The sequence below is a fragment of the Rattus rattus genome, chromosome 8 (genome assembly GCF_011064425.1).
Source record: "Rattus rattus isolate New Zealand chromosome 8, Rrattus_CSIRO_v1, whole genome shotgun sequence".
Classification (NCBI taxonomy): domain Eukaryota; kingdom Metazoa; phylum Chordata; class Mammalia; order Rodentia; family Muridae; genus Rattus; species Rattus rattus.
In genome coordinates, this window is record NC_046161.1 from 92,467,318 (window position 1) to 92,483,090 (window position 15,773).

General features: G+C 41.9%; 1 protein-coding gene across 2 annotated transcripts in view; it reads right to left on the reverse strand.

Annotated features, from left to right (window-relative positions):
* Positions 1–1,917: 1,917 nt before the first annotated feature.
* The window catches only part of Ppp2r3a (protein phosphatase 2 regulatory subunit B''alpha), a 95,266-nt gene continuing 81,410 nt past the window's right edge, over positions 1,918–15,773 (reverse strand). For both annotated transcript variants that reach the window (XM_032910210.1, XM_032910211.1), the window contains exon 13: positions 1,918–3,483. In XM_032910210.1, the coding sequence (XP_032766101.1) occupies positions 3,357–3,483 (127 nt within the window). In that variant the 3' untranslated portion in view covers positions 1,918–3,356. The remainder of the gene's footprint in view (positions 3,484–15,773) is intronic.

Sequence of the window (15,773 nt, forward strand, 5' to 3'; positions counted from 1 at the left end):
ATGTTTTCAATGGTCTGTTATTAGCCTGGGGAAAAGAACTTAATTACAGTGCCTTGGTTTTTTTATATTGCTTTTCTTTACGATGTGGTTGTTGACAAATGACTTAGCTGTGAATTTATTGAAGCAACTGGATTTATCCATCAGGATATGAAATTACTGAACAAGAAAAAACAAGACTGCAGTTAAATCGGTGTATCATGAATAATCTGAGTCTTTGCATTAGCGAGCTTACAATTTTTCTTTTTGGTTAGATTCACTGAGTGTATATTTTCTTTATGAAGTCCTAGGGTAAAGGTTCTGTACAACTGCTTTTTTTTAAAAAAAAAATTACTGAAGAAAAGTAAAAATGTTAAATGGGAATTTTTCCCGTAGGTAACATGCTTTTAGAACATAAAGCTAAAGACTGTGTGACTTGCAGCTGATACTCGGCTGTCACTTTAGATACCCAATGACATGCCTTTTACTATATAGACGAGGTCAGTCACCTTTGACCCTGGAGAATCCCTGTATCCCACAGGAAAACATTTCTCAAGTTGATTATATTTTTAAGAGTTTTATAATCCCAAGTCTTCAAAGAGTTATTTTTGCAAAAATTCAGCTGCACTTATAGGCATAAAAATGAATTGTATCTAAAACACAAAAGTGTATAGTGAACACAGTTCATACATATAACGACTTTATTTTGTTTGGCAACGGGAAAACAAGTCATGCACCATCTCTACTCAAACACTTTCAAAGCCAAGCAAATGATATATGAATTAGTTTTGGTATCTTCTTTCTTCCTTTTTTTCTTTAACATTTGAACAGTATAGTAACAGATAAGGTAGTTACAGGGAAATGTACAGAATTTTATTAGTTTGATTACCTTGGCAATTATGCTGTGAAACCTTCCTTTCATTAAATAATTAGTTCAGTGATTCTCAACCTCTGGGTCGAAACCCCTTTCACAGGGGCCGCATAACGAATTATCAGCTATTTACATCATGATTAATAATAGCAAAATTATAGTTATGAAGTAGCAAATAATTTTATGGTGGGGTCACCACAATGTGAGGGACTGTATTAAAGGGTCACAGCATTAGGAGTGTTGAGAACCACTGCTTTAGATTCTTCTTTTCCAAGGTCCCTGGGCTGTTGTCACAATTTGACATTTCCAGTTTGGTAGTAAGGAGTATACTTAGCTTGATCTCTACCACAGTGTCAAATACATACTAACCTAGTTCCTTGCATTCATGTCTAAGAAAGGAACAGGGTGAAGCACTTGTTTATGATGGAAGTCTAATTCAGGTGACACAAATTAAATAGTTCCTCCAACTGGATGGTGCTGATGGGTTTTGATCAAAGTAAAAAGCAAGGGTTTGAGTAAAGGGCGGAGGAATAAGGTAGCAGAATAAGTTATAACCGCTGAGGTGCAGTGGTGGTGGGGTGCTTTCGTGGCATGTGGATGGTTCTAGGCTTTAGTTCCCAGCACCACAGATTAAGTACAGGTTGCACACTACCAGTGCAGCTAGTGAGGTCCAACTGGCTTGGCCCTGTGTTCTGTTGTTTGAAGGATATTGTAAAGCTGGATTTTAGATTGTGCTTTCAGGTAAGACTCAAAATACTTTACCCAGCTAATAAAATCCTTTAAACTGCCCCCCCCCATTTCCTCTTCCTGCTAAACTTGGATGGGATTGGTGGTAACATATAATTCTTTTTAAGACAAGGTTTCACTGTGTAGCCTGTGCTGACCTCAAACTTTGAGCCCTCGATCCTCCTCACCCCAGTCCCTTGAGTGCTGGTGTTAAAGCAAAGTGTTATTTAGGCTACTATATATTATGCATTCTCTTGTTTCCTGCCTTAACTACCTAAATCTTGAGATTTTAGGCATGCCCCACCAAACGTGTGCTTTTTTTTTTTTTTTTGTAAAGTGTTTCCTCAATTTAGTCACTGCTAGGCTTTAATTATCTGGGTTAACTCCTAGTTGTAATAGTTCTCAGTTTCTATAATGGTTATAAGGGAGATTAGTTGAGTCTTAGGGAACTGGAGGATCTTGGGACAGGTGGGGTTGCAGCTTGCAAATTTCTAGTATTAGTTGATATTATATGTCTAAAATTCTCATTTCCTCCATGTGTGACTTCCCATCACCCAAGGTTTATTTCACTGCTTGGCCTTTCTATTAGGAAGAGAACTAGGATGGAGAGAAAAGGAAGGCTACTCTGACCATTTAAAATTGAAACAAAAAAAGGGACAGTAGAAAGCTGCTTTGATTTTAGAAATGTCCACCCTTTTTAGTTTTTTTTTCCCTTCAGTATAATGGGTAACAATAAGCATGTTGTAGGGGTTAGCTGCATTGTGGCCTGTTGGAAAGTGTAGGATTCTGGATTCACCACTATAGTAAAAAAGGCTTTCTACTGTGGGTGAGAGCCACTGTTTTTCTTCCAAGGTTGATAATAATGAGGTGGATGAAATATACCTGGTATTTTCCACAGGAAGTAAGGTATACTGTTCTTTAGTTTGTGCCTTTTACTTTTGACTTAATTTAGTATTCAAGAGAGGGGACGGAGTAGGTATAGTGAGAAGTTTCCATGGCATGTCACATTCCTTAAGTCTTCAAGTAAGCCTTCTGTTAGAAATGAAGATAGGTCATTGATTTGTAGATTAATACAATTAATACATAATCTAAAAATTGTCTGCAAATGTAAGTAGTGCCAAATTCTGTACTTGTCTTCATTTTCAGAAAAAATTTTATGAGGTTTTTGTACAAGGTCCACAGTCAGATGCAGAGGCTGCCGGAGCTGCCAGCAGGGCTGGCAGGGCCCAGTGGTTGGTTACCTGAGAATGTAAGTGACTTAGCAGCTCGGCAGGCCATGGTGAAGTTACGTTAAGCCAGGTAAGTTGAAGGCCCTGAACTCCAGTACATAAGTAGTTTCTGAGATGCTTGGCAGTGCTTTTGTTACAGGGTAAAGCCAGTTCCAGAGGCCCTTTTTCAAGTTCCAGAATTTTTGACTCAAGTTTTCTGCAAGTGAAGTTTTCTTAAAGGTTCTGTAGGAGCCTGAGGTACCCCAGAGAAGCTGGCCAGTACTGAGGCAGCTTCTGCTTCTGTGCAGAGAACTGTGTGTGGCCTTATTTCCAAGAGAGCCTCCATACACCAAGGGGTGTAGAGTGCTGACTGCAGACTTTGGAAGGTGACTGATGACAGTATGGTACTTCCAAGGAAGAGCGCTGCACGTTTGCAACAAACTGGTGGGGTCTCCTGTGCTGAACTACTTAGAGCATTTTAATTTCTAGTGCACTCGGAGGAACCAAACTCTTTACAAAGCAGTGTACAACTAGAACATCTCTCCACACCATCCTTTCCGTGTAGGTTATGGCAACTACTCTTCATCCACTGACTGGAGCTTTCCACATTTCTCTGAAAGGCTTGAAGTTAGGATTTTATTGCCCTTGTTTCCAAGTTCAGAGGGAGACACAGGCTCATCTGATTCATAGTCTTCAAATGAGCTGAAAAGACAAAGCAAAATTAGTTGACTTAAAAAAATTAGTTTATAAACACTTGGGTACACATCAGTGTAGCACTGCAGAGACTTGATGATTAGCTTGAAAAGTGACCATTACCCAGCATGGATATAACTGCTGCTCTGTAGAGGGCACCAACCAGAGCAGAAAACTCCCTGCTTCCTAACTCAAGTCCATGTTAGGATTTGTTGAAAAGCAGAGTTTGAAGCTTTTTGAGTGTTTACACTGGTGTTTCTACAGGGAGCTTGTTATCATTCACTAGCTTTGTGTGACAGTCTCTCCTTGGCCCCTAATGACATGTTCAGATGTGTAAGTGCGTCTGTTGCGGACGTCAAGTCCACTTGTGGACTCTCCTCCATTCTAATTCTTACTAGGATTTTAATTCCCTTTAAAGCCTACTGATAGCTTTGAAATGCCGTGTCTCCCAGGTTCAGTGTTTATCTCTTGTGACTGATGCTTGCCTGCCCTGAGGTATCAAGTTAAGTACTCTGATACTAACTTGAGCCTAGAAAAACACACGAGGTCATTGGCTGAATTATGCTCTGGGCTAACAGTGCTCGCCATCACCGGTGTAGCTGAGGAGCTTGACCTGCCAGAGAAGTGCTTTATTTTGGAGCCACATACGCAGCCCCCTGAACTGTTTGTTTCATGTGTATGAGTGCATGGCCTGCATGTATGCATGACCATGTGTGCGATGCCCATGGAGATCACAAGAGGGCATTGGATTCTTTGGAATTGGATTACAAATGATTGTGAGCCGCCATGTGGGTGTTGGGATCTAAAACTCCAGTTCTTCTGCAAGGGCAACAAGTGGACACCACTGAGCCATTATTCCAACAGTCCCTCCTCCAAAACCCCCAAACATAATTTAGTAGAAGGTTATAAACATTTTTTTAAAAAAGTGTCTACACCTAATGTTTAGAAAAACTTCCTGTGATTCTGCTCAAGGTGATGCTTAAACTTGTTCACTGCAGAAACCCAAGTACATTCCTAATGTTTGTTTCCATTACTCCGTCCTTAAGGGTCCTTAAGGGTCCTGCGGATGTCACGGCAGGGAGCTGTGCTGGTAAGCTTTCCTTACTAGGCATGGAGTGGTATCAAAGTTAATTCTAACCGACAAATCAGGACTGCTTATTTCTCTCAAAGTAAGATATTTTCCTTCCCTTGGTCTCTAACTTGTTGTGTCTAAGCTGCTAGTGTCTTAATACCTTAGTGCAAGTGTGAGAAAAAGGCATATTTAAGTCAGAAGGGATAACACTAATTCAGTAAATATTTGAATTCAAATCGCTGAGCTTGAGCCAAATGCTGGATGGATGCAATAGGAATGATTGAATGACGTGAGCCAGCCTCTCCTAGCTCAGTGGCCTGGTAGAGACCGCCTGGAATGGTGCCAAAGGGTTAAAATGTGGGTTCTGGAGCCAAGACAAAGTCAGATTCTAATCTGGGTCTGATCAGTCTGTGACTTGGGACATATTACCTAACTCTACATTCAAATCTTTGCCTCGTGAGCTCTCACCACCAAGTGGAGGTGATGAGGGTCTTAATACACCAGACACTACTAAATGTAGCTCGTGTTTTCATAGAGAAGTACTAGGGCCTACCTCAGCATGCTTGTGACACAAACCTATTGAGGGCAAGATTATAAATAAATACAACCCCCTTTCCCCAACACCGTGCCAGCCACATTCCAGCACTCTGGAGGCAGGGGCATATCTTGGTATACACTGTTGAGTTCAGGCCAGCCATGCAAGCCTACAAAAGGGTTAAAGGGCTGATTGAGTAACTGCCCTTTGGGTTAGTGCTGTGGAAACAGGCAGTATCTGGAGATACGTCTGACAACTGAGGATCCTGTGGGCATCAAGTTAGTATAGTCTAAGGACAGAACTAAACTTAGACAGTGCCAGAGGCTACCTTATGGTCATCTCGCTTAGAACTGGGTTGTTGTAGCCTGATCCCAGCCAGCATTGTGAGGTAGGCTGTGGACTACTCATGTGCATTCTGGGGCACCTTGTCTTTCTGATGTTTCCACACCATTTCTGTGTGCTTCTAAACCTCATGTTCAACCCCAGCCTCTGGACACACTGAAAGCCCCTGTACATCTGGCTGCCTACTAGATGACTTTTCCAGGACGATAGTATACTTACAGGTCAACGCACTCTACGCTGACCTCTTTTCTCTGTATTAGCGAGTCATGTCCTAGTAATGCCCTTTTCTTCCCTTTTTGAATCCAGCCAGTTGCTCACACCCTGTACCCTATGGGCACAGCTGTTTCTTCCTGTTTGACTAGGGAACTCTGCTTTTCTGCTTGAATGATGATGTTTTCTAGGGACTGGATTTCTTGGTTTCACTTCTGCCATGGACCCCTTGCTACTGCTATATACACCCAGACATGTTTATTACAGTCTTGGGGTGTAGTGCCACTGCTTTCCAGTTACCAACATATCTGTCCTTCTGGCAAATTGGGTTCCATGTGTTTATCTGAGATGTCACTTAAAATATTCTTCATGGCAGGCTACAGAGCTATATATAGCTCAATGGATACTAGCGCTTACTGCTCTTGCAGAGGACCCAAGTTTACCCATTTTGGGTGGCTCATGGCTACCTGTACCAACACCTACAGATTTGACAGCCTCTTTGGCCCCCATAAGTACCTGTAGGTATGCATTCTCTCCTCTCTGCTACCCCCACACCGCACCCAGTACTTGAGCAGAAACAGGTGGGTCTACTGAGGTCTAGGCCAGTCAGGGCTACATAGGAGACCCTGTCTTGATAAAGACAATTGCTTTATGAGGTATTATCTGTTCAACCGTTTTTGAATGAGCAGGGGACTCAGGATGAAAGCAGATCACAGTTCAGTATTCCCAAGCATAAAATCAGCAGCTTTCTTAGGGATACAAGAGTTATAAAGAGTTATACTCTTTATACTTTATATTCTTGTTAGTACAAGAGTATAAAGGCAGGAGTGCTCAGAATTCTGTCAGCACTATCCCTGCTTTGAAGAACCTATCTTTCCTGAAGTTTTCACTCCATATAATGTAGTTTTTGGGGAACACTATTACGCTGGTTCTGTAAACCCTGGGGTGGAAACACTGCCTGCCCTACCTTGCAGAGCCGTTGTTGGCACACACATGGTGACAAAAGACTATGTAGTTTCAGGTGTTGACTGGGAGTTGTAGTTTGTGCCAAGTTTCCGAAATTCTGATTATCTACAGAAACAAATGGCTAGAATATTTTGACTCAGGGCTTGCTGTGGGAAATCTCAGACATACATGGTATAAACACAGAATACAATGTTCACTAGTTCTTGGGAACCTTTTATCATCCAGAAGTAGAAGTGTGAATTATATTTTTACTTTCTTGAGACAGGATCTTTCATATAGCCCATGAGACCTCACACTAACTCCGATCCTCCTACTTCTACGCTCTTAGTACTGGAATTCAGGCAGGCACTACCATACACAGTTTATGCAATAATACTGGGGTTAGAAATTGGGAGCTTTGTGCATGCCACTCAAGCACTCTCCCAACTGAGCCACATCTCTAGCCTTATCTCTTAAGAAAGGTCCCACTAAATAGCCATGGCTGGCCTGAAAGAACGAACGCATAGGCTGACCTCTGACCTCACATGTGTGTCATGACATGCACATGCTTGCACACATACACATAAATGCAATAAAAGTTCCTAATGTCTACCACCTCACTTTCTTGTCTCAGAAAGTTGACCTGTCTTAAGAACACTCAATAGAAAAGTGTTCAAATTGTTTCTCTTTTAAATGGGTGTTGTGTCTGCCTGTTACTATGTGTGCACAGAGGCCAGAAGAGGGTGCAAAATCCCCTGGCTCTGGAGTTTTAGATGGCGGTAAGTGGCTATGTAGGCATGAGTGACTGGGTCCTCTGCAAGAACAGCAAGTGCTGAGTCATCCTTCCAGCTCCTTAAACTCAAAACAATGTAACCTCCCACCCCCACTTTTAAAGATGAGGTCTCCTTATATATTGCAGGCTCACCTCAGATGCATGGTGTTCCTGCCTCAGATGCCCAAGTCCTAGGATTACAGGGGCATGCAACTATGTCTGCACTATAAACTACCTAAATGGACAAGTTACTGCTTCAGGAACATTCTAAAGCATTAAAGTCGATTTTTGAGTGCTAGTAACATTGTTACTGCAAATAGTTATCTCTATTGCTTGAGCAAAGGTGTTTTAAGAGAGAGAGAGAGAGAGAGAGAGAGAGAGAGAGAGAGAGAGAGAGAGAGAGAGTGTGTGTGTGTGTGTGTGTGCGCGCGTGCGTGTGTGTGCCTTACCCGCTGGCTCATCTGGGTGCTCCCTACACCTGCACATTAAAAATATTTAATTTAGACGTGTAGCTGTCTGGGTGCCCATGCCTGTGCATGTGAAAACCAAAAAGGGTGTTGGTGTTCTCTTGTGTTATGTTCTACATCTTTCTGTGAGACACTTTCTTCCTGAAACTGAGGCTCCGCTTCCTCAGCTAGGCTGGAAGCCAGCACCTACTTCAGAGCTCAGGTTACAGGCACTTTTGGGAACACTTGTCTTACTGTGTGGGTGCAGGGATTCTAGCTTTTTGTTGTGTAAACCATAAGGATGCTAATTATAAACAATGGTATAACCTTTCCTTATTTTAGGGACTCTGGTCTTTCTGGGTTCATTCCTGAGCTGAATTTATGCTGGCCTTTGTTGTGATAGTCTGTCAGCTGGCCATGCTTGTCTTGCCTTGTCTGCAGCCTCATGCCTAGAGTCATTTATGGGCTGTGACCAAACCAAGAGGTAGATCGTGACAAAAGGAAGCCCATGACTTGTTAGGAGTGTAAGAACTTTAAGTGCTTTTGGAAGGTTTTATGTTCCAGGATTGGTAAGGACATGTTTGTGGTGGGATTGGGAGGAACACTATTGCTCTCTGTCTGTGCTGTATGGTAAATATTTGCTGAGGCACTTCCGTAACAGTCTGTCAGGTGATACAGTTACAAGACAGAAAAACGGTTGTTGGCCTTAGAGAAGCCTACAGTTCGGTGCTAAGATGAGTAAGTCCATCTGTTTCCACTCACAGGCCAGGCTCTGTTAGACATATTACACAGACCGCCTCACAATCCACTGTTACACAAACAGACAGCTACTGTATCAATGATGCCATGGCCTATGCTCTAGGAATGAAGCAAACAGCCTGGGTGATGAATGCTACTTACAGCTGACTAAACTCTACTGGAAGAGGCTGGGGAAATATGGCCATGGTCATAGAAGCTGTAGAAGAAAAAAGCCACTGCTTTTTATTACAGAGAACTAGGCTCGTAGACTTTATATACATTGTCTTTTTTGTTTGTTTGTTTTGTGTTTGGTGTTTCAAGACAGGGTTTTCTCAGTGTAGTCCCCTGGAAGCTACTCTGTAGACCAAGCTGGGATTAAACTCAGAGATCTGCCTGTATCTGCCTCCTGAGTGCCAACACCGCCTGGCTACACATTGTCTTCTTTAAATCTCAGAATAGCTTGGTGTTGCAGAGGCATCATTGTGGAGGGGTACTGTGGCTTGGAAACCTGGGATCACACTAGTGGAACAAGGATTTGAGCTTAGCCTAACTGCTAATTGCATGTGTGTGTGCTTTACCAAGAGTAGTCCTAGCTACTGTTCCCAACATGGAACATATCTCCGATTCTCACAAAAACCCTAGCTACTGTTCCCAACATGGAACATATCTCCGATTCTCACAAAAACCCTAGCTACTGTCCCCAATATGGAACATATCTCCGATTCTCACAAAAGCTCTGCAAGGCGGCACCAAGAGCTTCTGAAACTGAGCTGGTGGGGTCAGGTAACCTGTGCATCTGGTGACTGGGCCAGCGCTGAGTGTCTAAGCCTCTTAACATTCTTCCTTTTTCTAATATGGATCTGGCAATTTCTGTGTGACATTTATTCACCCTGACTTATCTGTATTTCATGAGGTGAAGCTCTAGGTTATAGCCTTTGGATTTTTAGGCACAGACCCATGTTTTGGACCAGTCAGTCAGTTGTTAATCCTGTGTGACAGGCCTTCCTTTTCCTTTGCTGACATTCTAGCACTTGCTGTACAGGCTGCTGTCTTCCCTTCCCTAGAGACCTCAGCACCCACATGTGTTCTCTGTAAGCCTTATCTTCCACCACAGGAGATGAGAGGTCTGTGACAAGAGTGTCTCATATGTACTGGTTGAATTTCACTACAGCTGGTGACTGCACTGCTTCTTGTAACCCTTTACCTGCGTCCCTGCCTCCTCTTCCCTCACCTGTGTCCCTGCCTCCTCTTCCCTCACCTGTGTCCCTGCCTCCTCTTCCCTCACCTGCACCCCTGCCTCCTCTTCCCTCACCTGTGTCCCTGCCTCCTCTTCCCTCACCTGCACCCCTGCCTCCTCTTCCCTCACCTGTGTCCCTGCCTCCTCTTCCCTCCTCTTCGCCCCTGCCTCCTCTTCCCTCTCCTGCACCCCCACCCCCTCTTCCCTCTCTTGTCCCTGCCTCCTCTTCCCTCACCTGCACCCCTGCCTCCTCTTCCCTTACCTGTGTCCCTGCCTCCTCTTCCCTCACCTGCACCCCTGCCTCCTCTTCCCTCACCTGTGTCCCTGCCTCCTCTTCCCTCATCTTCGCTCCTGCCTCCTCTTCCCTCACCTGCACCCCTACCTCCTCTTCCCTCACCTGTGTCCCTGCCTCCTCTTCCCTCACCTGTATCCCTGCCTCCTCTTCCCTCACCTGCACCCCTGCCTCCCCTTCATTCCAAGCACACTGGTACCCCTCTTAGTACTACCACAATTCAAAAAAGAATTTATTTTTTGCTTGATTCAATTGTATTTCATCTCTAACTGATATTAAGTTTCTCTTATGTTTACTCAAACATATTAGCATTTAGACCTGATATCCTCTCACCCCCTTTCTTTAAAGCAGGTTTAAAAATCTGGGGTGTGAGGAATGCTAAAAAATGGGTTGGAGAGATGGCTCAGAGGTTAACAATGCTTACTGCATTACTTATTAGAGGACCAGAGTTGGATCTCAGCACCCACACTGGGTGGCTCACCACATACACCTGTTAATTTCAGCCCATGACACACACACACACACACACACACACACACACACACACACACACACACACACAGAGAGAGAGAGAGAGAGAGAGAGAGAGAGAGAGAGAGAGAGAATATGAATATAAGAGAATGAGAATGAGAATGAGTAAGTCAGGCTTGGCGGTGCATACTGTTAATACCAGCACTTGAGAAGCAGAAACAGGTGGATCTTTGAGTTCAAGGTCAGCCTGGTCTAAATAGCCAGTTCCAGGCCAGCCAGAACTGCCTGGCATGCGTGCACAGAAGTGAATGCCGGTCTTCTGCAGGAGCGGTATGTGCTCTGGTCACTGTAGTGATTTTCTTTTCCTCTTATTTTCTGGGGATTAACTGCTATAACAACTGTTTATTGTTTGTGTGTAGTTAAGAGGTGCTGGTTTGAAAGAGAACTGTCTCCCAGAGGCTCACACATTGAACTCTTGGACTGCATGCCTCCCTGCTATGACAGAGTCTTAGATCTCTGTAACCGTAAGGCAAATTAAACTCCCTTTTTTAGGAGTTGTTCTGGTCATGATGTTTTATCACAGCAACAGGAAACTGCTATATTTTTATTTCATTACAGTTTCCTTTCTGGGGAGTGGAGGGCTGCTGGGGACTAATCTCAGGGCTTTGCACATGATACACCACTGAGCTTCCCCCTCAGCCCACAATAGCTTAAAGTAGTTCACTGTTCACTGTATGTAGGTCCCATTTACTTTCATGATTTGTTCTCTGTAAGAAGTAAATTTTTGTGTAAATGAACTCCAAATATGTTATTTAAACCTCACACTTTGAAAAGATCCAGAATTCTGAATTCAAAGTTTTCTTCTAAAAATGATTTATTTATTTTTGTTCGTTTTGCTTATATCTAAGTGTACTACTGTGTATAATGCCCTTGGAGGCCAGAAAAACACATTGGTTCCACTGGGATTACAGACAGTTGTGAGCTCCACGTCGGTGCTGGGAGCTGAACCCGGCTCATCTGAAGGAACAGCGAGTGCTCTCTCCAGTGCCGGACCCTACTGTCAGCACCTGAAGGGCATTCATGACGCTAGGCTTGACTGTCAGCTTGAAGGAACACACGTCTCTAGGCATGGAGGGAGATGCATGCATGCATGTATGTATGTATGTATGTATGTATGTATGTATGTATGTATGCATGCATGCATGTATGTATGATGTATGTATGTACATATGTATGCATGCATGTGTGTGTGTATGTACGTATGTATGCATGTGGCTAGCTGAGCAGCAGCAGTCATTTCTGCTTCCTGGCTAGGGACTCAGGGTTATGGCTGCCTTTGGCTTCTGCTGCCATGATGGACGAAAGCACTTGGAGCTATGAGCCAAAGTGAGCCCTTCATTCCGTAAGTTGTTTTTGTAAGGTATTTGATCCCAGAATGGAGGAAAGTGATTAAAACAATACTGCTTAATTTCTTTTTGCATCCACTTTGTGGGCAATGTATTTTTCTTACTAAAGATTTTCAGTTTTTTTTTTATTATTTTGTGTGGTAAATTTATGCTTATGTAGGGGCTGACAAACTGTATAAGCCAACTCTTCTTCATACCTGTTTTGGTATAACCCATGAGCTAAGAGTACTTTTACCGTTTTTAATGTTGAAGAAAAGTCACAGGAATATTTTACGATATGGAACACTATGCAGTTAGTGCTTCTGACTTTATTTTTAAGGATTTATTTATTTATTACATATAAGTACACTGTAGCTGTCTTCAGACACACCAGAAGAGGGCATCAGATCCCATTACAGATGGTTGTGAGCCACCATGTGGTTGCTGAGATTTGAACTCAGAACCTCTGGAAGAGCAGTCTCTTAACCACTGAACTGTCTCTCACCCCCAGTTTATTTTAAAGTTCTATTGGAATACAATGACACACATTTGCTTATATATTATATGCATCTGCCACGTAGTTGTAACAGAATCTACAAGATCTGACACTTGTAACCAGGACAGAGAAAAAATGCTGATTCTTGCTCCTATGTATCCTTTATTTACTTCACTGGCTAAAATTCTAGAAATTATTTCTGTTGTTTTCCACAGGTGTTTTTAAACCCTAGCATTTCAATAAAAATAACAAATAATGTTTTCAGCCACGCTCATTCCATTCAGTGCCATGCTGTACTTTTTATTAAAAACATGGACTTTCTGGGTCTGAGATGGCTCAGTGGTAAGCGCCACCTACTTCCAAGCCTTCCAGCCTGGGTGTTATCTGAGGATCCTACAAGGTGTCAAGAATCATATCTAAAAGTTGATCTTTGATCTCCAGATGTGCACCAGAGCATAGGGACCATTATAGTTATGTGTGCTCCCACAGTAAAACAAAAACAAAAAAAACTAACCACAGAATAGGAACTGTTAAAAACCAAAAACCAAAACAAACCAAAACAAAAAACCAACAATAAAAGAACTTCCCCATTTCTAAGACACTAACTATACTTCTTAAGGGTACATTTTTTCATTCTTCTGAACACTCATTTTGATGCCTTGTTCTGATCTCTGTATTAACTTCTTTCCACAGTGAATGTCCTCATATTGTATTTTGTTGGTATTTTTCAACTGTCTGGTGTGTGTTCGTTTTTCTTTGTAGTTGGGAACAAACTGTTGTCTCTGCCTGACTGGTTGCCTAGGAAGGGGAAGAGGGTTGAAAAGGTGGTTGATCTGTCTGTGCTCCTAAGTGTCTGGGTGGCTGTTTTTTCTCTTCCATGTTCCCATAGTCTTCACTTTCGTTTTTCTTTTAGGGATAGCATGGGATATATACAGTTTGACCTCTGTGAACGCTGCTTCTCGCGTCCTCCTTGTTTCTAGGTTCTAGTCAGTTGAGGTAGGGATCAGTAAAATCTGCTCCCGTTTCTGTAACAATTACCCTTTGTATTCTGTTACAAAGAGCTATGTGCTCCTCCCTTCTCATCCTGTCTGCTCACCGTCTTTTAGTGTCCACCTAAAGCTTCTCTTCTTTTAGGTGGTTCTGTTTTTTGTTTTATGTTTAATTATCATCTTCCATTGCTAGAGTCTTGCTATGTGTTCCGGCTGTTCGCAATTCATGATTACGGCTTGGTCTCTTGGGTGCTGGGGTCCAGGCATAAGCAACCACCAGCTGGGACTCTTCCTCACGGGGTGAGGGAGCTGAAGACTGCAGGATGCATCCAGTCCCCTCTCAATCAGAAGCTAGTCTGTCCTGTTATTTTTTGGATGCTCTGTTTGTATCCTAATATGTATTCTGTTAATGCCTTATGAACAAAATTCAGGAATTTTTCTTTTTTAATTAGGAACTACTTTACAGTGTCTATAAATAATAGTATTCATTCCCCACCTCTGATTTTTTTTTTTGTCTCTAGAGTCTAATAATATCATGACAGCTTTATAAAAAGTGCTTTTAAATTATTAAAATGTTTTGGTGGTAGTCATTATTCCATAACTGAATCATTTTAATAAGAAACTCTAGCCTTTTTCATTCACCGTTCTAAAAACATTTGCTTTGATTATGACATCATTAGTTTATGCTGCATGGTCTATGCTGTTGTGTGTATGTTTGTAACTGAATGAAACTATTTTGAGTTTGGCTTTACTATTCTGGGTGTTTAACATTAGCTCTCCTTCTAGTTGTCTTGGAAGCTTTGTAGGGTGTCTGCTAAGATGTGCTAATAAAACTTACATATGTATTTTCTGTGTCTTCTTTCAATTGTTACTGCTGAGATTTACACAAAATTTCTCTTTATCCTAATTTTCCTTACAGTATGTTTTCTATCAGATTGTATTTTATTTTCTACCTTTTTAGTTCAGTGGTTCTCAACCTTCCTAATGCTGTGATCCCTAAACAGAGTTCTTCATGTTGTGGGGATCCCAACCATAAAATTATTTTCATTGTTACTTTATAATTTTATTACTGTTATGTATTGTAATGTAAATATCTGTACTTTTCAATGGGTTGTAGGTGACCCTGTGTGAAAAAGGTCATTCAACCACCAAAGGAGTTTTGCCCCATAGTTTGAGAACCTCTGTTGTATTTGGTTAGGCTTATTTTTATATTTAAAGTGATTTAATTCTTATTATTTATTATTTGGGACACTGCTGTAAGGCAACTGGGGCAAGGCTTATTTACACCTCCCTCCCTTGTCTTGTGACGTGTTTTTAATTAAAAATTTTACCAGGGCTACACAGAGAAACCTTGTCTCAAAAATTTTTTTTAAAATTATTTTGTATGTATGGGTGTTTAACTTTGTATATGTTTGTGTACTCCATGTATGCAGGGTCCTTGGAAGGCCAGAAGAGGGTATTGGCTCCCCTGAAATTGGTGTTACATACAGTAGTGAGCAACCACGTCAGTGCTCAGAACAGAGCCCTGGTAACTTTTGTTTTTCAAAAGTGGAAAACAGGGAGAGTGATTTTATGTTGAGAATTGTTTTCGCTATCTTTGGCTTTTTGTTTTTCCATATGAAGCTGAGAATTGCTCTTTCCATGTCTGTGAAGAATTGTATTGGAATTTTCATGGGAATTTCATTGAGTGTGTAGATGCTTTTGTGTAAGATGAGTGTGTAAGACGGCCGCTTTTACTATGCTAATCCTACCAATTCATGAACGAGGGAGATCTTTTCCTCTTCTGAGGTCTTCCCTTTCTTTCTTCAGAGACTTGAAGTTCTTGTCATATAGATCTTTCCCTTGCTTGGTTAGAGTTACAGCAAGATATTTTATATTATTTGTGGCTATTGTGAAGGGTGTTGTTTCCCTAATTTATTTTTCAGCCTGTTTATCATTTATATAAAGGCTACTGATTTGTTAATTTTATATCCAGCCACTTTGCTGAAGTTGTTTATTATCTGTAGGAGTTCTCTGGTAGAATTTTTGGGGTCGCTTAATGTATCTGCAAATAGTGATACCTTGACTTCTTCCTTTCTGATTCTCTTTCTTTTTGGGGTCTTTGTGTGATTTAGGTATCAGAGTAACGGAGGTTTCATAGAATGAATTGAGTAGTGTTCCTTCTGTTTCTATTTTGTGGAATAGTTTGAGGAGTACTGTACTAGCACTCTTTTGAAGGTCTGGTAGAATTCTGCTCTAAAACCATCTGACCCTGGGCTTTGACTGCTTCTGGTTCCTTAGGGGTTGTGGGACTGTTAGATAGTTTACCTGCTCTTGATTTAACTTTGACATGTGGTATCTGTCTAGAAAATCATCCATTTCATCTAGAT